The sequence below is a fragment of the Heterodontus francisci genome, chromosome 2 (assembly GCF_036365525.1).
Source record: "Heterodontus francisci isolate sHetFra1 chromosome 2, sHetFra1.hap1, whole genome shotgun sequence".
Taxonomy (NCBI): Eukaryota; Metazoa; Chordata; class Chondrichthyes; order Heterodontiformes; family Heterodontidae; genus Heterodontus; species Heterodontus francisci.
This window is the reverse complement of record NC_090372.1, coordinates 214,821,863-214,846,926: the sequence shown is the minus strand read 5'-3', so window position 1 is coordinate 214,846,926 and position 25,064 is coordinate 214,821,863. Positions and strand designations below refer to the sequence as shown.

General features: G+C 46.0%; 1 protein-coding gene across 7 annotated transcripts in view; it reads left to right on the top strand.

Moving 5' to 3' along the window:
- Positions 1-11,524: 11,524 nt before the first annotated feature.
- parp10 (poly(ADP-ribose) polymerase family member 10) overlaps positions 11,525-25,064 on the top strand; it is a 59,968-nt gene continuing 46,428 nt past the window's right edge. The window contains exons 1-5 of one of the 7 annotated variants that reach the window (XM_068015741.1): positions 11,876-12,200; positions 14,933-14,954; positions 15,113-15,183; positions 18,169-18,355; positions 19,914-20,159. In XM_068015741.1, coding sequence (XP_067871842.1) covers positions 18,178-18,355; positions 19,914-20,159 — 424 coding nt within the window. In that variant the 5' untranslated portion in view covers positions 11,876-12,200; positions 14,933-14,954; positions 15,113-15,183; positions 18,169-18,177. Of the gene's footprint in view, positions 11,624-11,875; positions 12,201-14,827; positions 14,955-15,112; positions 15,184-18,168; positions 18,356-19,913; positions 20,160-25,064 lie in introns of those variants that run through there. The other 6 variants (XM_068015739.1, XM_068015740.1, XM_068015742.1 and 3 more) reach the window with 6 other exon arrangements.

Sequence of the window (25,064 nt, the reverse complement as noted above, 5' to 3'; positions counted from 1 at the left end):
GCGAGTGAGCAGCTGGGAAGGTCAGTTTGAAAGTAAATTTAATTTCCTTTTGTTTTTCGGCGGAGGCCAGGGGGCTGCTGGGTAAGTAAAACACTATATATTTGGGCGGTTTCTGAACCCGAGACACCACACTTGTCGTGTCTTCCACCCGCCCTCCTCCTCGAACCAAAAAAAAAGGACTCGGTGGGGTGTTTATAAGGTAAGGCTTTTTCGATTTCTCTGGTTTTATTGTGATTGGTAAAAACTTTTCGTTCCTTTTTCATTTAACTAAGTTAAGCTTAAGATTAAAAATGGCAGGAGATCTCAGACCCGTGTCATGCTCCTCTTGCTCAATGTGGGAGCTCAGGGACATGGCTGATGTCCCTGACTCCTTCACGTGCAGGAAGTGTGTCCACTACTGTTGAGGGAGATGGCTCACCAGGGGAAGGCAGCAGTAGCCAGGTCCATGGCACCGTGGCTGGCTCTGCTGTTCAGAAGGGCGGGAAAAAGAGTGGAAGGGCTATAGTCGTAGGGGATTCGATTGTAAGGGGAGTAGATAGGCGGTTCTGTGGTCGAAAACGAGGCTCCCGAATGGTATGTTGCCTCCCAGGTGCACGGGTCAGGGATGTCTCAGATCGGCTGCAGAACATTCTAAAGGGGGAGGGTGAACAGCCAGTTGTCATTGTGCACATAGGCACTAATGATATAGGTAAAAAACGGGATGAGGTCCTACAAGCAGAGTTTAGGGAGTTAGGAGCCAAGTTAAAAAGTAGGACCTCAGAGGTAGTAATCTCAGGATTGCAACCAGTGCCATGTGATAGTCAGAGTAAAAATGAAAGAATAGTCAGGATGAATGCGTGGCTTGAGAGATGGTGCAGGAAGGAGGGGTTCAGATTTTTGGGACATTGGGACCGGTTCTGGGGGAGGTGGGACTATTACAAATTGGACGGTCTACACCTGGGCCGGACTGGAACCAATGTCCTTGGAGGTGCTTTTGCTAACGCTGTTGGGGAAGGTTTAAACTAATGTGGCAGGGGGATGGGAACCAATTAAGGTCAGTTGACAGTAAGGAGGTAGTAACAAAAGCCTGTAAGGAACTAGATAATGAAGTCAGTGTGACTAAGGGGAAGAGTAGGCAGGGAGAAGATGATGAATATAAAGGGACTGGTGGTCTGAGGTGCATTTGTTTTAATGCAAGAAGTGTAGTAGGTAAGGCAGATGAAATTAGGGCTTGGATTAGTACCTGGGAGTATGATGTTATTGCTATTACTGAGACTTGGTTGAGGGAAGGGCATGATTGGCAACTAAATATCCCAGGATATCGATGCTTCAGGCGGGATAGAGAGGGAGGTAAAAGGGGTGGAGGAGTTGCATTACTGGTCAAAGAGGATATCACAGCTGTGCTGAAGGAGGGCACTATGGAGGACTCGAGCAGTGAGGCAATATGGACAGAACTCAGAAATAGGAAGGGTGCGGTAACAATGTTGGGGCTGTACTACAGGCCTCCCAACAGCGAGCGTGAGATAGAGGTACAAATATGTAAACAGATTATGGAAAGATGTAGGAGCAACAGGGTGGTGGTGATAGGAGATTTTAATTTTCCCAACATTGACTGGGATTCGCTTAGTGTTAGAGGTCCAGATGGAGCAGAATTTGTAAGGAGCATCCAGGAAGGTTTTCTAGAGCAGTATGTAAATAGTCCAACTCGGGAAGGGGCCATACTGGACCTGGTGTTGGGGAATGAGCCCGGCCAGGTTGTTGAAGTTTCAGTAGGGGACTACTTTGGGAATAGTGATCACAATTCCGTAAGCTTTAAAATACTCATGGACAAAGACGAGAGTGGTCCTAAAGGAAGAGTGCTAAATTGGGGGAAGGCCAACTATACCAAAATTCGGCAGGAGCTGGGAAATGTAGATTGGGAGCAGCTGTTTGAAGGTAAATCCACATGTGATATGTGGTAGGCTTTTAAAGAGAGGTTGATTAGCGTTCAGGAGAGACATGTTCCTGTGAAAATGAGGGATAGAAATGGCAAGATTAGGGAACCATGGATGACAGGTGAAATTGTGAGACTAGCTAAGAGGAAAAAGGAAGCATACATAAGGTCTAGGCGGCTGATGAAAGACGAAGCTTTGAAAGAATATCGGGAATGTAGGACCAATCTGAAACGAGGAATTAAGAGGGCTAAAAGGGGTCATGAAATATCTTTAGCAAACAGGGTTAAGGAAAATCCCAAAGCCTTTTATTCATATATAAGGAGAAAGAGGGTAACTCGAGAAAGGATTGGCCCACTAAAGGACAAAGGAGGAATGTTATGCTTGGACTCAGAGAAAATGGGTGAGATTCTAAACGAGTACTTTGCATCGGTATTCACCGAGGAGAGGGACATGACGGATGTTGAGGTTAGGAACAGATGTTTGATTACTCTAGGTCAAGTCGGCATAAGGGGGGAGGAAGTGTTGGGTATTCTAAAGGGCATTAAGGTGGACAAGTCCCCAGGTCCGGATGGGATCTATCCCAGGTTACTGAGGGAAGCGAGAGAGGAAATAGCTGGGGCCTTAACAGATATCTTTGCAGCATCCTTAAACACGGGTGAGGTCCCGGAGGACTGGAGAATTGTTAATGTTGTCCCCTTGTTTAAGAAGGGTAGCAGGGATAATCCAGGTAATTATCGACCGGTGAGCCTGACGTCAGTGGTAGGGAAGCTGCTGGAGAAGATACTGAGGGATAGGATCTATTCCCATTTGGAAGAAAATGGGCTCATCAGTGATAGGCAACATGGTTTTGTGCAGGGAAGGTCATGTCTTACCAACTTAATAGAATTCTTTGAGGAAGTGACAAAGTTGATTGATGAGGGAAGGGCTGTCGATGTCATATACATGGACTTCAGTAAGGCGTTTGATAAGGTTCCCCATGGCAGGCTGATGGAGAAAGTGAAGGCGCTTGGGGTCCAAGGTGTACTAGCTAGATGGATAAAGAACTGGCTGGGCAACAGGAGACAGAGAGTAGCAGTGGAAGGGAGTTTCTCAAAATGGAGACGTGTGACCAGTGGTGTTTGCAGACGACACTAAGATTGGTGGAGTAGCAGATAGTGAAGGGAACTGTCAGAGAATACAGCAGAATATAGATAGATTAGAGAGTTGGGCAGAGAAATGGCAGATGGAGTTCAATCAGGGCAAATGCGAGGTGATGCATTTTGGAAGATCCAATTCAAGAGTGAACTATACAGTAAATGGAAAAGTCCTGGGGAAAATTGATGTCCAGAGAGATTTGGGTGTTCAGGTCCACTGTTCCCTGAAGGTGGCAACGCAGGTAAATAGAGTGGTCAAGAAGGCATACGGCATGCTTTCCTTCATCGGACGGGGCATTGAGTACAAGAGTTGGCAGGTCATGTTACAGTTGTATAGGACTTTGGTTCGGCCACATTTGGAATACTGCGTACAGTTCTGGTCGCCACATTATCAAAAGGATGTGGATGCTTTGGAGAGGGTGCAGAGGAGGTTCACCAGGATGTTGCCTGGTATGGAGGGCGCTAGCTATGAAGAGAGGTTGAGTAGATTAGGATTATTTTCATTAGAAAGACGGAGGTTGAGCGGGGACCTGATTGAGGTGTACAAAATCATGAGAGGTATAGACAGGGTGGATAGCAAGAGGCTTTTTCCCAGAGTGGGGGTTTCAATTACTAGAGGACACGAGTTCAAAGTGAAAGGGGAAATGTTTAGGGGGGATATGCGTGGAAAGTTCTTTACGCAGAGGGTGGTGGGCACCTGGAACGCATTGCCAGCGGAGGTGGTAGATGCGGGCACGATGGAGTCTTTTAAGATGTATCTAGACAGATACATGAATGGGCAGGAAGAAAAGAGATACAGAACCTTAGAAAATAGGCGACATGTTTAGAGAGAGGATCTGGATCGGCGCAGGCTTGGAGGGCCGAAGGGCCTGTTCCTGTGCTGTAATTATCTTTGTTCTTTGTTCTACATGGACTTCAGTAAGGCTTTTGATAAGGTCCCGCATGGAGATTGGTTAAGAAGGTAACAGGCCATGGGATCCAGGGCAATTTGGCAAATTGGATCTAAAATTGGCTTAGTGGCAGGAGGCAGAGGGTGATGGTCGAGGGTTGTTTTTGTGAGTGGAAGCCTATGACCAGTGGTGTACCGCAGGGATCAGTGCTGGGACCCTTGCTGTTTGTAGTGTACATTAATGGTTTAGACATGAATATCGGCGGTATGATCAGTAAGTTCGCAGATGACACGAAAATTGGTAGTGTCGTAAATAGTGAGGAGGAAAGCCTTAGATTACAGGACGATATAGATGGGCTGGTAAGATGGGCGGAACAGTGGCAAATGGAATTTTATCCTGAGAAGTATGAGGTGATGCATTTTGGGAGTACTAACATGGCAAGGGAATATACAATGGATGGTAGGACCCTAGGAAGTACAGAAGGTCAGAGAGACCTGGTGTACTTGTCCATAGATCACTGAAGGCAGCAGCACAGGTAGATAAGGTTATTAGGAAGGCATATGGGATACTTGACTTTATTAGCCAAGGCATAGAATATAAGAGCAGGGAGGTTATGATGGAGCTGTATAAAACACTAATAGAAACAAGAAATGCTGGAAATACTCAGCAGGTCTGGCAGCATCTGTGGAGAGAGAAGCAGAGTTAACGTTTCGGATCAGTGACCCTTCTTCGGAACTCTTCCATGGCAGCTGGTGGAATTTAAATTCAATTAATTAATAAATAAAAATCTGGAATTGAAAGCTAGTTTCAGTAATGGTGTCATGAGACTATCATTGATTATCATGAAAACACAGCTGGTTCACTAATATCCTTTCGGGAAGGAAATCTGCTGTCCTTACCTGGTCTGGCCTACATGTGACTCCAGACCCACAGCAATGTGGTTGACTCTTAACTGCCCTCTGAAATGGCTTAGCAAGTCCTCAATTGTCAAGGACAATTTGGGATGGGCAACAAATGCTGGTCTTGCCATTGATGCCCACATCCCATGAAAGAATAAAAACAAGTCAGAATTACTTACTGTTATTGTCAAAAATTGCCATCCTATTCAGCATGTTAAAGAGAGGACTGGAGGGGATAATACATCATTGGTATTCCTATAATGATACTGGATTTCCATGTGGGTGAAGCAGCCAGGCCAAAGTGATCATCGTAATTTTGGGCTTCAGATGGTAAGGAGTGATAATTGCCGCAGAGGTCTCGCCTCTCTAACCTGACTACATTTGTTGAGAGAGTGACTAGAATGGAGGATAATGGCAGACTTTTACATATTTTATACCTTGATTTCCAAAAGACCTTTGAAAAAGTTCCATCTGAACATATGAAGTGATGGGTGGAAAAAGAGGCTGCAACATCATGATTAGACACTTCCTACAGCCCCTTCCCCCACGACCCACGACCCACCACCCACCACCCAACGCCACCTCTGCAGCCATGGAGAGGGGAGAACCAGATAGCCATCTGTTCTGTTGAAAGGTCATAGACCTGAAACATTAACTCTGCTTCTCTCTGCCAGACCTGCTGTGTATTTCCAGCACTTGTTGTTTTTATTTCAGAAAAACCCAGGTTAGTAAAATTCCTCTTCAGTTCTCTCACTGACATCATCAGTCTAGGAGATCACATGGGCCATGTGATAGTAAAACCACATACCCTCTATATAATGTGATCTCTGCCTCAGTCAGGAACTGGTCCAACACCCACCACAAGAGCTGGCAACACATGCCAGAGGCCCTCAATTCTGAATGGGCCCTTGTTACAAGTAATATTCCACAAGCTTGTTTGTTGGGACCTTTGTTGCTCATCATTTTTGTTAATGATTTGGATGAAAGCAAATTGGACACATTTGTAAATTTGCATGAAAATGTACAAATAATAAACACATTAATAGGCTCCAGGCTGATTTAAGGTGGAATGATCCCATGTGTACCAGCTATTCTTCGTCAGTCTGTGTGTGATCAATCCATAGGCCCCTGCTATTTCTCATCTACGTTTGCTGCCCCTCGGTGATTGTCATCCTGGTGGGTATTTTTCAAACTGGATTGAATTGTAAGTCATTGTTTTATCAAGACTTAGTTGGTTTATTTTTTTATTATAATAGTCTTCTATAGTTTTAAATTTAAAGGGTTTAGTCATGGCAGGAGAGCTTAATGCTGTGATTTGCTCCTCTTGCTGCATGTGGGAATCCTGGAACATTTCCAGTCCCCGGGACCAGCATGTGTGCAGGAGGTGTGTCCAGCTGCAGCTCCTGGAAACTTGAGTTTCAGAGCTGGAACGGTGGCTGGAAACACTGTGGAGCATCCACGAGGCTGAGAGCATCGTGGATAGCACATTTAGAGAGGTGGTCACACCATAGCTGAAGGGACTTGAGGAAGGAAGAGAATGGGTGACCACCAGGCAGTCCAAGAGAAACAGGCAGGTAGTTCAGGAGTCCCCTGGGGTCCCGTTTGCAAATCGGTATTCCATTTTGGAGGCTGATGAGGCTGGTTCGTCCAGAGAATGCGGACAGAGCCAAGCTTCTGGCACCACAAGCAGCCTGTCTGCACAGGAAGGGGGAAAGAGAGGAAAAGCAATAGTAATAGGAGATTCTATAGTCAGGGGAACAGATAGGCGCTACTGTCATCATCATGACTCCAGGATGGTGTGTTGCCTCCCTGGTGCCAGAGTCCGGGATGTCCCTGAACGGCTGCAGGGCATTCTGAAGGGAGAGGGTGATAAGGCAGAGGTCATGGGACATGTTGGTATCAATGACATAGGTATAAAGAGGTCTTGCATCAAGAATTCAGGGAGTTAGGCAGTAGACTAAAAAGCTGGACCTCTCGGGTTGTAATCTCTGGATTACTCCCAGTGCCACGTGCTAGCGAGTGTAGAAATAGGAGAATAGCACAGATGAATGCGTGGTTTAAGAGTTGATGCAGGAGGGAGGGTTTTAGATTCCTGGACCACTGGGACCGTTTCTGGGGAAGGTGGGACCTGTACAAGCGGGACGGTCTACATCTGAACCAGAGGGGAACTAACATCCTTGCTGGTGGGTTTGCTAGTGCTGTTGGGAGGAGTTTAAACTAATTTGGCAGGGGGAGGGGACGCAGACTCCTAGCAGAATAGGGGCACAGCTAAACACAGGAAAGCAAACAAGTCAGAGGGAATACGGCAGAAGTAAGTTTCAAGGGAGTAAGACCAGGGTGGATGGCCTCTACTTTAATGCCAGGAGTATTACAGGTAAAACGGATGAGTTAAGGGCAAGGATTGACATGTGGAATTGTGATATAGTAGCCATCACGGAGACATGGTTGAGGGAGGGGCAGGATTGGCAGCTCAATATCCCGGGATATAGAATCTTCAGGTGAGACAGAGGAGGGGGTAAAAGAGGAGGGGGCATTGCAATATTAGTTCAGGAGTCAGTTACTGCAGTAAGGAGAGATGATATCTTGGAGGGGGCATCAAATGAAGCTTTATGGGTCGAGTTTAGGAATAAAAAAGGGACAGCCACATTGCTAGGTGTTTATTTTGGACCCCAAATAGTCAGCGGGAAATTGAGGAGCAAATATGTGCGCAATTCGCAGAGGTGTGTAAAAATAATAATAGGGTAATTATATTAGGTGATTTCAACTTTCCCAACATTAATAGGGATAGTCATCATGTTAAGGGCTTAGATGGAGTGGAGTTCTTAAAATGTATACAGGAGAACATTTTAGCTCGATATGTAGAGGATCCAACAAGGGAGGGTGCAGTGCTGGACCTAATTCTGGGGAATGAAGCCGGACAGGAGGTTGATGTGTTGGTGGGGAAGCATTTTGGTGATAGCAACCACAACATGGTACAATTTAAGCTTGTTATGGAGAAAGAAAAAGACAAGTTGCAAAAATAGGTTTTGGATTGGGGGAGAGCGAATTTTAGTAAAATAAGGCAGGATCTGGCCAAGGTAGACTGGAAAGAGTTATTTGTCGGGAAATCTACAGAAGAGCAGTGGGAGGCATTCAAAAAGGAAATGGGGAGGGTACAGGCCCAACATGTTCCCTCTAGGGTAATAGGTAGGAGCAACAAGCCCAGAGAACCATAGATGACCAGAAACATTTAGGGTACGATGAGAAGGAAAAGAGAGGCTTTTAGCAAATACAAGGAGAGAAAATCAACAGAAGCATTAGTGGAGTACAGAAAGTGTAGAATGGAGCTTAAGAATACAATTAGGAGAGCAAAGAGGGGATATGAGAAAGCTCTGGCTGGTAAAAGTAGGGAAAATCCCAAGATATTCTCTAAGTATATCAATGGGAAGAGGATAACCAGGGAAAGTGTAGGACCCATTAGGGACCAAGGGGGAAATCTGTGGGTGGAGCCACGGGACATTGGTAGGGTGTTGAACGAATACTTCACATCTGTCTTTACCCAAGAGAATGAAGATGTAGATATGGAACTCAGAGAGAGAGACTGTGAAGTTCTTGAGCAAATTGTCATAGGGAGTGACAAGGTATTGGAGGTTTTGGCAGGCTTAAAGGTGGACAAATCTCCAGGTCCGGACGATTTGTGTCCCAGGATGCTGTGGGAGGCGAGGGTGGAGATTGCAGGGGCTCTGACCCAAAGTTTTAATTCCTCTCTGGCCACGGGGGAGGTACCAGAGGACTGGAGAACAGCTAATCTGGTCCCACTATTTAAGAAAGGTTGTAGAGATAAACAAGGGAACTACAGAGCAGTGAGTCTCACGTCAGAGATTGGCAAACTATTCGAGAAAATTCTGAAGGAGAGAATCTATCTCCACTTGGAGAGGCAAAATTTGATTAGGAATAGTCAGCATGGCTTTGTCAGATGGAGGTCTAACAAATTTGATTGAATGTTTTGAGCATGTGACCAGGTGTGTAGATGAGGGTAGTGCAGTTGATGTAGTTTACATGGATTTCAGCAAAGCCTTTGACAAGGTCCCACATGGGAGACTTATCAATTGGCCATTATAAATTGCCACTAGTATAGGTAGGTGGTAGGGGAATATAGGGAAAGGTGAGGATGTGGTAGAAATATGGGATAAGTGTGGGTTTAGTATAAATGGGTAGTTAATGGTCGGCACAGTCTCGGTGGGCCGAAGGGCCTGTTTCAGTGCTGTATATCTAAATCTAAAAAAAATCTAAAACAAATGCACATGGGATACAGGGTAACTTGATAAAGTGGATTCAAAATTGGATTAGCTGTAGGAGACAGAGAGTGATGACAGACGGCTGTTTTAGTGACTGGAAGCCAGTGTCCAGTGGCGTACCACAAGGATCTGTGCTGGGTCCCCTATTATTTGTCATTTATATAAACGACATAGATGACTATGTGGGGGGTAGGATCAGTAAGTTCGCGGATGACGCAAAGATTGGCCGAGTGGTTAACAGTGAGGTTGAGTGTCTTGGGTTACAGGAAGATATAGACGGGATGGTCAAATGGGCAGAAAGGTGGCAGATGGAATTTAACGCTGAAAAGTGTGAGGTGATACACTTTGGAAGGAATAATGTGACATGGAAGTATTCAATGAATGGCCTGACACTGGGAAGTTCCGAAGAACAAAGGGACCTTGGTGTATTTGTCCATAGATCCCTGAAGGCAGAAGGGCAGGTTAATAGGGTGGTGAAAAAGGCATATGGGACACTTGCCTTTATCAATCGAGGCATAGATTACAAAAGCAGGGAGGTCATGTTGGAGTTGTATAGAACTTTGGTAAGGCCACAGCTGGAGTACTGTGTGCAATTCTGGTCGCCACATTATAGGAAGGATGTGATTGCATTGGAGGGGGTACAGAGGCGATTCACCAGGATGTTGCCTGGGATGGAATATTTAAGTTATGAAGAGAGGTTGGATAGGCTTGGGTTGTTTTCGCTGGAGCAGAGAAGACTGAGGGGTGACCTGATCGAGGTGTACAAGATTATGAGGGGCATGGACAGGGTGAATAGGGAGCAGCTGTTCCCCTTAGTTGAAGGGTCAGTTACGAGGGGACACAAGTTTAAGGTGAGGGGCGGGAGGTTTAAGGGGGATTTGAGGAAGAACTTTTTTACCCAGAGGGTGGTGACAGTCTGGAATGCACTGCCTGGGAGGGTGGTAGAGGCGGGTTACCTCACATCCTTTAAAAAGTACCTGGATGAGCACTTGGCACGTCATAACATTCAAGGCTATGGGCCAAGTGCTGGCAAATGGGATTAGGTAGACAGGTCAGGTGTCTTTAATGCATTGGTGCAGACTCGATGGGCCTCTTCTGCACTGTATTATTCTGTGATCTGATTCTGTGCTCACTAACCGACATTGTCTCTCAGTCTGGAAACTCAGTGCTTTTAAAATTCTCATCCTTGTTTTCCAAATCCTCCCTATCTCTGTAGCCTCCTCCAGCCCAATAACCTTCCCAGATCTCTGCACCTCCAATTCTGGCCTCTTGCCTGTTGCGCATTTTCATCACTCTACCAGGATGTCAGAAATGCTCCATCCATCAATATTGGCGACCACGCTCTGGAAGTGGTTCAAGAGTTCACCTACCTAGGCTCAACTATCACCAGTAACCTGTCTCTAGATGCAGAAATCAACAAGCGCATGGGTAAGGCTTCCACTGCTATGTTCAGACTGGCCAAGAGAGTGTGGGAAAATGGCTCACTGACACGGAACACAAAAGTCCGAGTGTATCAGGCCTGTGTCCTCAGTACCTTGCTCTACGGCAGCGAGGCCTGGACAACGTATGCCAGCCAAGAGCGACGTCTCAATTCATTCCATCTTCGCTGCCTTCGGAGAATACTTGGCATCAGGTGGCAGGACTATATCTCCAACACAGAAGTCCTTGAAGCGGCCAACATCCCCAGCTTATACACACTACTGAGTCAGCGGCGCTTGAGATGGCTTGGCCATGTGAGCCGCATGGAAGATGGCAGGATCCCCAAAGACACATTGTACAGCGAGCTCGCCACTGGTATCAGACCCACCGGCCGTCCATGTCTCCGTTATAAAGACGTCTGCAAACGCGACATGAAATCGTGTGACATTGATCACAAGTCGTGGGAGTCAGTTGCCAGCATTCGCCAGAGCTGGCGGGCAGCCATAAAGACAGGGCTAAATTGTGGCGAGTCGAAGAGACTTAGTAGTTGGCAGGAAAAAAGACAGAGGCGCAAGGGGAGAGCCAACTGTGCAACAGCCCCAACAAACAAATTTCTCTGCAGCACCTGTGGAAGAGCCTGTCACTCCAGAATTGGCCTTTATAGCCACTCCAGGCGCTGCTTCACAAACCACTGACCACCTCCAGGCGCGTATCCATTGTCTCTCGAGATAAGGAGGCCCAAAAGAAAGAAAAAGAACCATTGGTGGCCCTACCTTCGGCTGCCATGGCCCTCAGCTCTGGAATTCCCTCCCGAAACCTCTCCTCTATTGTGTGTATGTGGTACTGGTACATGGCATCATTCTGTACATATTCTTGGCAATGTGAGTCGGGGGTATACACATCAGTCTGTATATTTTCCTGGCAGTGGGTACATCAGTCTGTGGACTTCGCTGGCAGTCTCTGGTCTGCGTTATCTGCTTGTGCGTTTGTGTGTGTGTGTGTGTAAGGCGTGTACTTCAGTTTGTGTATATTTCACAGTGGAAATCCCCGGCGGACGGTGCTCTGGAGGCCGGCAGATCGCGATCACAGTCAGTGAGTATCCCCTCAAGTTTGTGGTCGCTTCAGAAACAAGGGGCGAGGGTCCCAAAAATAAAAGTTACAGCTCGGTGTGAGAGAGGGGAGGGTAATCAATGTTCTGACCATTCTCCTGGTTAACGGAAGTTGATGGTGTGAGAGCAGCTGGAGAATGAATTGTGAATTGTAATGTTATTTCTGATCTGTTGGCAGCTGTTTGGCTGAGTAGATTTCTAATTTTCTGCAGAGAGGAGGATCCCCGGATCAATGCTGTTACTTTCTGTTTCGTTTCTCTCGGTCACATTTCTTGCTGCCAGATTCAGTCGCTGTTCGTGTATTTTGGAACCAGTAAACGGGGAAACTGCTTTTCCAGTTGATTAGCAAAGTCAGATCGGTTGCAGTAAACTCCTGCAACAGGGTGTATAGAAGGAATAAGGCTGTCGACATTATTTCAGCTGCGTGTATTCGGCGAACTCCCTGAACCCAGCTTACTTCCTGTTACCAGCCCTACATCTTCTGGATCTATGGCTTCCTCCTACAGAGCCTGAGAACCGCTCGATATGTCGCACTGAGGGTGAACAAGGTTTGCTCACTGGTTAGTGACAGTCCCAGAGCCTGGGGGATCGCTGCTGTCGGGTCGGGATGGGATGGGAGGGTCTTGGGAAGGAAAGGTGGAAACTCCTGTCAGCTCCTCCAGCCCTCTGAGATACCTACTCTTCCAATTCTGGCCTCCCGAGCATCCCTGATTTTAACCGCTCCACCATTGGTGGCCCTAGGCCCCAAGCTTTGGAATTCCCTCCCTCAACCTCTCTGGCTGTCTTTCCTCCTTTAAGACGCTCCTGAAAACCTACTTCTTTGACACAACTTTTAGTGACCTGCCCCATTATCTCCTGGTATGGCTCAATCTTGTCTGATAATGCTGCTGTGAAGCTGCTTGGGACTTTTTAACTACATATACTAAAGGTGCTATATAAATGCAAGTTGTTGGGAACTAAAGCTATTAATTGGTTCGAAGGAAGTGTGGGGGGTGAGGTCAGCTGCAGTACAGCGATATCAGTGCCTTTTTGAAAGGAGATCAACATGTGAAGTTTTGATAAGGAGTAATTGTCCAAATAGTTGGGGAGGCGGTGGGGATATGGGGTAAGGTGGGAGTGCCAGGAACCTTGCAGTGTTGAAAGGGACCTTGAGACAGGAAAAAAACAAATCTGAACTTATTGGATACAGGGAATCGGCAGATCTTTCTGTCACTTTCACCCACCCACTCCTGTATTGTGAGACATGGAGAGAGGATTGTGGAGAGTGGGGAGAGGGGTTGGTGGGTTGATTTAATCTCAGACCTCTGCCAGGGCCAGTCTGGAACTGACTGCGTGGGAGTGTATGAGGGCAGTAACAGTGGGGCGAGCCCAGTCAGGTTAATTTGTTATTTATCCACTGCCGGTTTGCTGTGTGTCCTGGTTGCTTTGGTCTAAGAAAGTAAACTGTAAATGTGATGGATTTGGGACAAGCTTTTTAATTTTTGAATAGTCCCAAATCGAATACCTGGCTACCTGAATTATTATATATCCTAAACAATCATCCTACCTAGATTTAATTGTTAAAATATTATTTAAACCTAAAAGAACTATGATCAAATAATAATAAATACCATATCCTTTATAGTGTTTCTGAGACTAGGTGCAGACACAATTGCTTGCTCAGACTCTCTCTCTCTTCTATCAGATGGTTTGTGTTCCTCTTTCCTTTGCTGCTTCTGCCCAGCCCACAGTCTTGTCAGAGAATGTGCTGTCCTGGAATGTACATTGGTATATGATAAAAGCCCAGGCTTTGGGTCTACATATTAGGGAGGATTGCTGAGAAACTATTGTATTTCTATTTAATTTAGTTTAAGTACTCTTTGAAAATATCATTTCCGAGCCAAACAGCTGTACATTTTAAATCACAAATTGCTTTTCTCTGTGCTAACACACTCTGGCTTGTCAGTGACCTTGTGCTTTACTATCTATCCCAGTGGCAGATCTCCACTGTGCACAACATTTCTTTTTATAAATAAGATGTTTACTATTTTGCTACACAAGTGTAAAGAGTAAAATAAGCCCCCAATCCCCAGATATTCCCCCTGTCTGAAATACTCCCCCCAGATATCCGAGCGCAGGGTGAACAGGGAAGGAATCTGTATTGACTTGTTCCTCTTTTCTCTGTTAATCGTTTATCCCACTTCAGTAACAGTGGCTATCTGACTGCGTTAGAATAGTCAATCCAGTTTTGGAGCTGGCTGCTTTGTAATTCTGACCATAGATAACAGCCAGATATAGTAAATGGAAATTTTGATTGCTGCATTAAAAATTAAAAATGCACGCTTATTTTAATTTATTCTTGAGATGTGGGCATTTAGTTGCCGTGAGAAGGTGGTGATGGGCCTTCTGTGTCCAGGTGTCATTAGATCTGTTTTGTACTTGTGCACTTTGGGGTAAATATCCCGACCCTGGGCTGTACAGAGGAAGAAGTATCTCTGGGGCCTTACCACACCTTCCTCTCAATCTATACAAAGTGGGTGTCTGCTGCCCTTGCCCTCTCCTCTCAGTTCCATTTTATTGTGATGCAAGGCTGTACCTTGTTAGCTCAGCTTGACTGAACTTTGCCCCTCTTCGTCAAAACCTATCATCTGCCCTGGTTTATTGACTTTCGTTTTCTTTGGGTATACTGGAATTCCCCATTTTAGTTTTCCTGAAGAAGTGGATCAACACCCTTATTCCCAGATCTCCAACACTGATGTTTCTGAGCTCGAGTCCTGCTTTTTATTTTCTCCAAATTTATTTTCTTTCTTCCTCATGTGAAATTGCCTGCACACGTTCAGGCTCCAAAGTCGAGTCAGAACTTAACTGGTAGAACAGATCATTATTCTGTAACTGTGGATCTCACAATTATAGAGGGTGTCTAAAAAGAGGAGAGTGAATCAATACATTGAATCCTAATTCTTCTTATAAAGGCTGGTATTTGGTCTGCCCGGCAGTCGCCGTTTATTTGTTTGCTTTATTTCACAGTGCTGCTCAGAAGTTGTGCAAGAGCAGATCACTTGTTAAGAAGGGCTGGAGGAGGCTACAGAGATAGGGAGGAGCGAGGCAACAGAGGGATTTGAAAACTAGAAAGGAAATTTTAAAATCGAGCCATTGTGCAAGCTTTCACTCAACCCTACTAATATTCCCTGCTTTGGCACCATTTCAGTGTTTGACTGATTACGTTCCTGTGAAGTCCCTTGGGAAGTTTTCCCAAGACATTGCATAACAGCACGTTGTTGTTTACTAACCTTTGCCTATTTCCAACTTGAAGAATGGTGACAGGATTGCGTCAGGTAAACCAGAAAACATAATTCATTTAGCTTTTGATTATGCTTATAAAAAGAGCTGGACTGTACACTTAATTTGACTATTGGTAAAACCAATGATAGTGTGCTTGTCTCCTCAATCATCAGGCAAATATTACTGCTTTGAGCTTTTTTTTAACCTACAGGCAGGAATCCCAACATTACAGACCGTGATATAGCGGATTGACTGGTTTCCATCCACCTTTTGAATTCTAAGGTTAGAACTGAGATTTGTCACATTACAGTTTGAGTTGTACATAGAATCATAGAATGATACAGCGCAGAAGAAGGCCATTTGGCTCATCATGCCCGTGCTGGCTCCTTGAAAGAGCTATCAGATTAGTTCCACTTAATGTTCCCTCTAATTTCACTTTGCTGTGTGTGGCCTGTTTGTTGCGTTGTGCAGTTCCTTTAAGATTGTGGGGCAGCTGCGTATGTGCGCAGCTTAGAGGGAACATTGATCCTACTCCACTGCTCTTTCATAATAGCCCTACAATTTTCCAATTTTATCCAATTCACTTTTGAAAGTTATTTTTGAACCTGCTTCCACCACTTTTACAGGTGTGCATTCCAGATCACAACCACTTGCTGAGGAAAAAAATACTTTCCTCACGTCAGCTCAGGTTCTTTTGCCTTAAATCTGTGTCCTCTGGTTACTGACCCTTCTGTTATTGGAAACAGTTTCTCCCTTTTACTCTGTCAAGGCCCTTGAACACCTCTATCAAATCTTCCCGTAAACTCCTTTGCTATAAGGAGAACAACTCCAGCTTTGGCAGTGTTTCAACATAAATGAAGTCCTTCATCACTAGTACAATTCTAGTGAATCTCCTGTGCACTCTCTCCAAGGTCTTCACATCCTTCCTGAAGTGTGGTGCCCAGAATTGAACACAATACTCCAGCGAAGGCCTTGGTGCGTTGCTGCAGTGCATCTTGTAGATGGTGCACACTGCTGCCACTGTGTGTCGGTGATGGAGGGAGTGAATGTTTGTGGATGGGGTGCCAATCAAGGGGGCTGCTTTGTCCTGGATGGTGTTGAGTTTCTTGAGTGTTGTTGGAGCTGCACCCATCCAGGCAAGTGGAGAGTATTCCATCACACTCCTGACTTGTGCCTTGTAGATGGTGGACAGGTATTAGGGAGACACGAGGTGAGTTACTCGCCGCAGAATTCCCAGCCTCTGACCTGCACTTGTAGCCACAGTATTTATGTGGCTGGTCCAGTTCAGTTTCTGGTCAGTGGTGACCCCCAGGGTGTGGACAGTGGGGGATTCAGTGCTGGTAATGCCATTGAATATCAAGGGGAGATGGTTAGATTCTCTCCTGTTTGAGATGGTCATTGCCTGGTACTTGTGTGGCGCAAATGTTACTTGCCACTTATCAGCCCAAGCCTGAATATTGTCCAGGTCTTGCTGCATCTGGACATGGGCTGCTTCAGTATCTGAGGAATTGTGAATGGTGCTGAACATTGTGCAATCATTGGCGAACATCCCCACTTCTGACCTTATGATGGAGGGAAGGTGAAGGTTGTTGAGGGCAATACTGTTGATGTTCTGTACATGGACTTTCAAAAGGCATTTGATATGGTGCGACACAACAGACGTGTGTGTAAACTTGTAACTCATGGAATAAAAGGGACGGTAGCAAATTGGCTGAGGGACAGGAAACAAAATGTAGTGGTTAATGGATGTTTTTCGGGCTGGAGGAAGGTTTGTAGTGGAGTTCCCCAGGGGCCAGTGTTGGGGCCCTTGCTTTTCCTTATCTATATTAATGACACCTTGGTGTACAGGGCACAATTTCAAAGTTTGCAGATGATGCGTAACTTGGAAGCATTGTGAACTGTGAGGAGGATAGTGTAGAACTCAAAAACATAGACAAGTTGGTGGAATGGGCAGACAGGTGGCAGATGAAGTTCAATGCAGAGAAATGTGAAGTGATTCATTTTGGTCGGAAGAACATGGAGAGACAATATAGAATAAAGGGCACAATTCTAAAGGGTGTGCAGGGGCAGAGGGACCTGGGTGTATATGTACATAAATCATTGAAGGTGGCAGGACAGGTTGAGAGAGCAATACAGTAAAAATACAATAAAGCATACAGTATCCTGGACTTTATTAATAGGAGCATAGAGTACAAGAGCAAGGAAGTTATGTTGAACTTGTATAAGACTAGTTCGGCCTCAGCTGGAGTATTGCGTCCAGCTCTGGGCGCCGCCCTTGAGGAAAGACATGAGGACATTGGAGAGAGTACAGAAAAGATTCATGAGATTGGTTCCAGGGATGAGGATGAAGATAGATTGGAGAAGTTAGGACTGTTTTCCTTGGAGAAAAGAAGGCTGAGGTGTGATTTGACAGAGGTATTCAAAATCATGAGGGGTCTGGACAGAGTAGATGGAGAGAAACTGTTCCCACTCATGAAAGGATCGAGAACAAGAGGACACAGATTTAAAGTAATAGGTGAGAGAAGCAAAAATGACATGAGGAAAACTTTTTCAAGCAGTGAGTGGTTAAGGTCTGGAATGTACTGTCTGAGAACGTGATGGAGGCAGGTTCAATTAAAGCATTCAAAAGGGAATTAGACAATTATATGAAAAGGAAGAATGTGCAGGGTTATGGGGAGAAGGCAAGGGAATGGAACTGAGGGAATTGCACTTTCAGAGAGCCAGTGCGGACACGATGGGCCGAATGGCCTCCTGCTGCACTGTAACGATTTGGGATTCTGGGATTTTGATAGAGACCAGGGAAAGACTTGCCTCAGCTGCAGAGCCAATAAAGAGGAGGGCAGCAAATTAAAATAGTTGCTTTGGAGCAGAGGTAGAGACCACAATGAATACAACGAGTTGTTGGAGCAATGACTAGTTGATGCAGAGACCATTGCACCTTTAAAGCAAACTGGATAAATATTTGAAGTCGATGATGATACTGGCCTACGAGATAAGTGCAGGACAATGGGATTAGTTTTGCATTGCTGTAGCAAAGAGCTGGCACAGACATGATGGACCAAATGGTCTCCTTCTGTGCTGCAACCCTCTATGAATCTACATCCTTTCCTTATTTGAAATTGGATTTAGTAGTGACCTGTACTCAGTTAACACTCTCTGCTTTGAATTGGTATTTCCTTTTCCAGATAGGTATTCAAATGTTAGCAAAGCAAGGCCAGCTTTTTTAACTAAAGGTTTACTTTCTTGCATTGTCTGTCTTTGTGTCAGAAAGCTAAGATGGAGCAGCAGCCCCACACAGATGACCACATCCTGGAGGTGCATGGCATCACCGACGACATGCCCATGGACATTCTAACCATGTACTTTGAGAGTAAACGCCGCTCAGGGGGAGGAACCATCACGTCTGTCAAACGCCAGGGTGATTATGCTGTGATCAGCTTTGAGAACCCAGCAGGTAAAGTGGCAAATGATTAATGGCAAGGAGAAAGAGAGAGAGAGAGACAGACAGTGTGCAGTAAGAACAAGTCCATGAGTCACAGTTAAAGTTCTATGTCTGCTGCTTTTTGGTGTTCGTAAGGAAGGGGTGCGGGCTGTCACTGCTGCAAAATGGAACTTTTCCCCCTATCCGGACCCAGTGCCTGCAGCACAGACACCCAGGACCGTTACGGCGCGTCCTGATGCAACACTATATACCTTGAAAAGAACCTCTGCAGAACCTCCCCTGCAGTACTGGAGTGATGATTTTCAACTCCCCATCAGGTGTCACAGTGAGTCCCTGTCACATACACGTTGGTCAGTGCCAATTGATAGAAGTGTGAAACCACTGACACTGTCACAACCCTGTTTTAGAACTCAGACCCTTGTCGCCAGCAGAGTTTGAAACTCCAATCGGGTAGGGCTGATAGCAAAGCCTAATCCCAGAGCGAAGGTCTGTGTGCTAACAGCTGCCCACAAAACCCTGTCTTATGTCCTGTGACTGTCAGAAGGAACTCCCTGAACTGCCTTATATGATAGATGTGAAAACTTTAAAGGAGAAATTTATTGTTTTGATTTGGGTCCAAAAACCCAAGTTCAACAGTCTTTTGACGCTTGCTGTGTCCTGCTATTAATTCATAGAAAACTGAGGTGCATTTTTATTCATTGCAATATTGATATGTGAATACATGGGTTTCTTTCTTGCTGATCTGCATTGATCAATAGTGACGTGAACAGAAGTGCACTGTCCCAGGCTATGAGTTTACACCAATTATTTCCTTGTTTATTTCTCAAAGATCAGGATGGTGGGGATGGAAGGAACTGCCAAATGGAGGCCAGTTGATGAGAAGCATGGATTAAACCTAGGCTGGGAGCAGGAAAGTCAAACCTCAGTGGTCCTCGGGCACCTTCTTTGATGTCTGTTGGGAAGCAGTAATTGTACCCATTGCCCTTCCAATAAAAGGGGCAGGGCAGTAATGCAGCATGTCGAGACTGAGCAAACCTTACACCTGACTCCCAAAATGTGGCTTCCTGTCAGCAATTCTTTGTATGATGAGCTTGTACCACATTTGAAAGCCACGTGCTTACCCACACATTTTCTCTCTCATTCTCTCCTTTAATTCCTTTAATTACATGCCTAAAATGTTTCCAATTCCCCCGGCCCACCTCTCTCTCCCACTTCTATGCTCGAAGTTCCCCGAGCTGAGGGGTGATAGATATAGGACAGATGTGAGAGGTAGTTTCTTTACTCAGAGAGTAGTAAGGGCGTGGAACGCCCTGCCTGCAACAGTAGTAGATTCGCCAACTTTAAGGGCATTTAAGTGGTCATTGGATAGACATATGGATGAAAATGGAATAGTGTAGGTCAGATGGTTTCACAGGTCGGCGCAACATCGAGAGCCGAAGGGCCTGTACTGCGCTGTAATGTTCTAAAACAAAAGCTTCAAATGTCAGATGTTCACTTCCAGCTCAGCCTATTTTTAAAACTCTGTCCTGAATCACTTCTCTTTTTTTTTTCTTTTGAATGCTGCTTCCAGATGCTGAGCGTGTTCTGTCGAAGCCAGGACACAAATTCCAGAACGTCGATCTCATTGTGAGGAGGTTGCCGCCAAAGGACCCGAGGAAGATTGTGCTCCGAGGACTGAAACCGCAGATCTTGGACGATATTTTAATACTTTACCTGGAATGCATCACTGGCCGCAGCAGTGAGCAGTTCACTGTCCACTGTGACCCAGACAGAATGCAAGCACTTGTTCACTTCCAGGAAGCTCTATCTGCAGAAGGTGTGTGTGTCTGTCTGTGTGTGTGTGTGTACTCCTGCATGTGTGCACGCAATAGATATTTAATTCCCCCCTCTTTCCTCCTTTATGCCCTGGCTTATGGAACATGCTGAGAGTGTAGTGGTATGTTATAATCTAGAGAACATGGACGGGATTTTATCCTGACGACAGGGGTCTCGATGTCTGGCAAAAACTATGCCGAGAACCCCCGCATCACCTCTTCTATGGGAGGCCTGCCAAATCAAGTGCCAATTAGACACTTAACTGGACAGCAGCGGCCCTTCCACTGGATCAAGGACCTTGGTGACAGAAGTCCCGCCCTCTTAGAGCTGCCGGCCAATCAGAGGCTGGTGGCGTAGTGGTATTGTCATTGGACTAGTATCCCAGCGACCCAGGGTATTGTATGAGGGACATGGATTTGAGTCCCACCATGGCAGAAGGTGGAATTTGAATTCAATTAATAAAAAGCTGCAATTAAAAAGCTAGTCTAACGATGGCCATGAAACCATTATCGATTGTTGTAAAACCCATCTGGTTCACTAATGTCCTTTAGGGAAGGGAACCTGCTGTCCTTATCTGGTCTGGCCTATGTGTGAGTCCAGACCCACAGCAATGTGGTTGACTCTTAAATGCCCTCTGAAATGGTCTAGCAGGTCACTCAGTTGTATCTAACCGATTCGAAGTCAGCAAAGAATGAAACTGGAAAGACCACCCGGCATCGACCTAGGCACCAGAAACGGCAACGGCAAACTCAGCCCTGTCGACCCTGCAAAGTCCTCCTTACTAACATCTGGGGGGTTGTGCCAAAGTTGGGAGAGCTGTCCCACAGACTAGTCAAGCAACAGCCTAACATAGTCATACTCACAGAATCATACAGACGATGCCCCAGACACTGCCATCACCATGCCCGGGTGTGTCCTGTCCCACCGGCAGGACAGAACCAGCAGAGGTGGCGGCACAGTGGTATACAGTACGGAGGGAAATGCCCTGGGAGTCCTCAACATCGACTCCGGACCCCATGGAGTCTCATGGCATCAGGTCAAACATGGGTAAGGAAACCCTTTGCTGATTACCACCTACCGCCCTCCCTCAGCTGATGAGTCAGTACTCTTCCAAGTTGAACACCACTTGGAGGAAGCACTGAGGGTGGCAAGGGCACAAAATGTACTCTGGGTGGAGGACTTCAATGTCCATCGCCAAGAGTGGCGCGGTAGCACCACTACTGACCGAGATGGCCAAGTCCTAAAGGACATAGCTGCTGGACTGGGTCTGCGGCAGGTGGTGAGGGAACCAACAAGAGGGAAAAAAATACTTGACCTCGTCCGCACCAATCTGCCTGCCGCAGATGCATCTGTCCATGACAGTATTGGTAGGAGTGACCACCACACAGTGCTTGTGGTGACACTCTACCATTACCATCCAGCCAGGAGACCAATCCTGGTTCAATGAAGAGTGCAGGAGGGCATGCCAGGAGCAGCACCAGGCATACCTCAAAATGAGGTGTCAACCTGGTGAAGCTACAAAACAGGACTATCTGCGTGCAAAACTGCGTAAACAGCATGCGATAGACAGAGCTAAGCGATCCCATAACCAATGGATCAGATCTAAGCTCTGCAATCCTGCCACAGTCGTGAATGTTGGTGGACAATTAAACTAACAGGAGGAGGTGGCTCCACAAATATCCCCATCCTCAATGATGGGGAGCCCTGCACATCAGTGCAAAAGATAAGGCAGAAGCATTTGCAACAATCTTCAGCCAGAAGCGCCAAGTTGATGATCTATCTCGGCCTCCTCCTGAAGTCTCCAGCATCACAAATGCCAGTCTTCAGCCAATTCGATTCACTCCGCGTAATATCAAGAAATGACTGAAGACACTAGATACTGCAAAGGCTATAGGTCCTGACAACATTCCAGTAATAGTACTGAAGAACTGTGCTTCAAAACTTGCTGCACCCCTAACCAAGCTGTTCCAGTGCAGCTGTAAAACTGGCATCTACCCGGCAATGTGGAAAATTGCCCAGGTCTGTCCTGTGCACAAAAAGCAGGACAAGTCCAACCCGGCCAATTACCACCCCATCAATCTACTGTCAATCATCAGTAAAGTGATGGAAGGTGTCGTCGACAGTGTTATCAAGTGGCACTTGCTCAGCAATAAACTGCTCAGTTTGGGTTCCTCCAGGGCCACTCAGCTCCTGACCTCATTACAGCCTTGGTTCAAACATGGACAAAAGAGCTGAACTTGAGGTGAGGTGAGAGTAACAGCCCTTGACATCAAGGCAGCATTTGACCAAGTATGGCATCAAGGAGCCCGAACAAAACTGAGGTCAATGGGAATCAGGGGGAAAACACTTCCCTTGTTGGATTCATACCTAGCGCAAGGGAAGATGGTTATGGTTGTTGGAGGTCAATCATCTCAGCTCCAGGACATCACTGCAGGAGTTGCTCAGGGTAGTGTCCTAGGCCCAAACATCTTCAGTTGCTTCATCAATGACCTTCCTTCAATCATAAGATCAGAAGTGGGGATGTTCACTGATGATTGCACAATGTTCAGCACCATTCGCGACTCATCAGATACTGAAGCAGCCCATGTAGAAATGCAGCAAGACCTGGACAAAACCCAGGCTTGGGCTGATAAGTGGCAAGTAACATTCGTGCCACACAAGTGCCAGGCAATGACCATCTCCAACAAGAGAGAATCTAACCATCTCCCCCTGATATTCAATGGCATTATGATCGCTGAATCCCTCACTGTCAACATCCTGGGGCTAACCCTTGACCAGAAACTGAACTGGAGTAGCCATATTAAATACCGTGGCTACAAGAGCAGGTCAGAGGCTAGGAATCCTGCAGCGAGTAACTCACCTCGTGATTCCCCAGTGCCTGTCCACCATCTGTAAGGCACAAGTCAGGAGTGTGATGGAATACTCTCCACTTATCTGGATGGGTGCAGCTCCAACAACACTCCAGAAGCTCAACACCATCCAAGACAAAGCAACGCACTTGATTGGCACCCCATCTACAAACATTCACTCCCTCCACCACCACCGACGCACAGTGGCAGCAGTGTGTACCATCTCCAAGATGCACTGCAGCAACGCACCAAGGCTCCTTAGACAGCACCTTCCAAACTCACAACCTCTACCACCTAGAAGGACAAGGGCAGCAGATGTATGGGAACATCACCACCTGCAAGTTCCCCTTCTAGCCACACACCATCCTGAGTTGGAACTATATCGCCGTTCCTTCACTGTCACTCAGTCAAAATCCTGGAACTCCCTTCCTACAGCACTGTAGGTATACCTACCTCACACGGACTGCAGCGGTTCAAGAAGGCAGCTCACCACCACCTTCTCAAGGGCAATTAGGGATGGGCAATAAATGCTGACCTAGCCAGCGACGCCCGCATCCAGGAACGAATAAAAACAATTTGCAAATAATTGGCAAAAGTGACCATGAAACTGACAGGTTGTCATAAAAACATCCACTGAAGTACCTTCAGGGAGGAAACTTGCCATCCTTGCCCGGTCTGGCCTATTTGTGATTCCAGTCCCATGCTACTTTATTAACTGCCCCCTTAAGTTGCATAGCAAGCTAAACAATTTTAACAAACCTCTACAGAAAATAAGGCCTTATCGCTACCCTCTGGGTAACTCGGGATGGGCAATAAATGTCAGACTTGCCAGCAACACCCAAATGTGAAGAATAAATATTTTAAAAAGATTGGATTCCACTGGTGTCAGCAGCCGGCCTGTAGCTCAGTCATTGCCCTGACTCAGTCTGGCTGGCTCAGCACAGATCAGAGATCAATCTTTGGACCACTACAAGCAGCTCATCTTCCTGATTGAGGGAAGCTGAAATGTAGATTTGGGGACATACTCCAGAATAAGGCTCTGAAGCTTTTCGCCACCTCTAGTAGAACTATTAATTCACAAACTGGAAAATAAAAACATACTGATAAGAATGTTAGTTCCTAGCGGCAGCCTCCTGACTATGACCTTTTGACTTGTGATTTGACGTAATGATAGGACATGAGATGAGGAGAAATTTCTTCACCCAGAGAGTGGTGAGCCTGTGGAATTCACTACCACAGAAAGCAGTTGAGGCCAAAACATTGTATGTTTTCAAGAAGGAGTTAGATATAGCTCTTGGGGTGAAAGGGATCAAAGGATATGGGGAGAAAACGGGAGCAGGTTACTGAGGTGGGTGATCAGCCATGATCATAATGAATGGCGGAGCAGGCTCGAAGGGCCGAATGGCCTACTCCTCCTATTTTTTTTCTATGTTTCTATGACATGCAGCCATCTGGCTGGTACCAAAAGTAATGCCTTTCAATCGCCCAGTCCCTTAGATACCAATCCAATTTTTCTTTAGGATGATTCCACATTATCTACCTTATATAATCCAACCCAATCCCTATAGAAAATAAGTAAGAAAGAACTTGCATTTGTTTAGTGCCTTTGATGACATCCCAAACACATCACAGCCAACAAATTACTTCTGAAGTGTAGAGATTGGCAAAAGCAGCAGCCAATTTGTACACAGCAAGATCCCTCAAACAGCAGTGAAATGAATGACTAGGGAAATGGTTTGGCTGGGGTTTGCTGAGGGTTAAGTATTAGTCAGGACACTGGAAAAATTCAAAGCAGAAAATGCTCAGCAGGTAGAGAGCAACAGGGTTAACATTTCGGGTCGACGATCTTTCGTCAAGAATTATTTTGTTGTTTGCTTTTGTTGCACTTGAAAAGCTCCCCTGCTCCTCTCTGACCCAAGCCTGAACTAGCAAAGGGGGAGAACAGTTTAACATCTCAACCAAAGGATGGCACCTCCAACAGTGTAGCCCTGCCTCAGTACTGTACTGGTAGTGTCTGCCTGGATTAGATACTCAAGTACTGGAGTGGGGCTTGAACC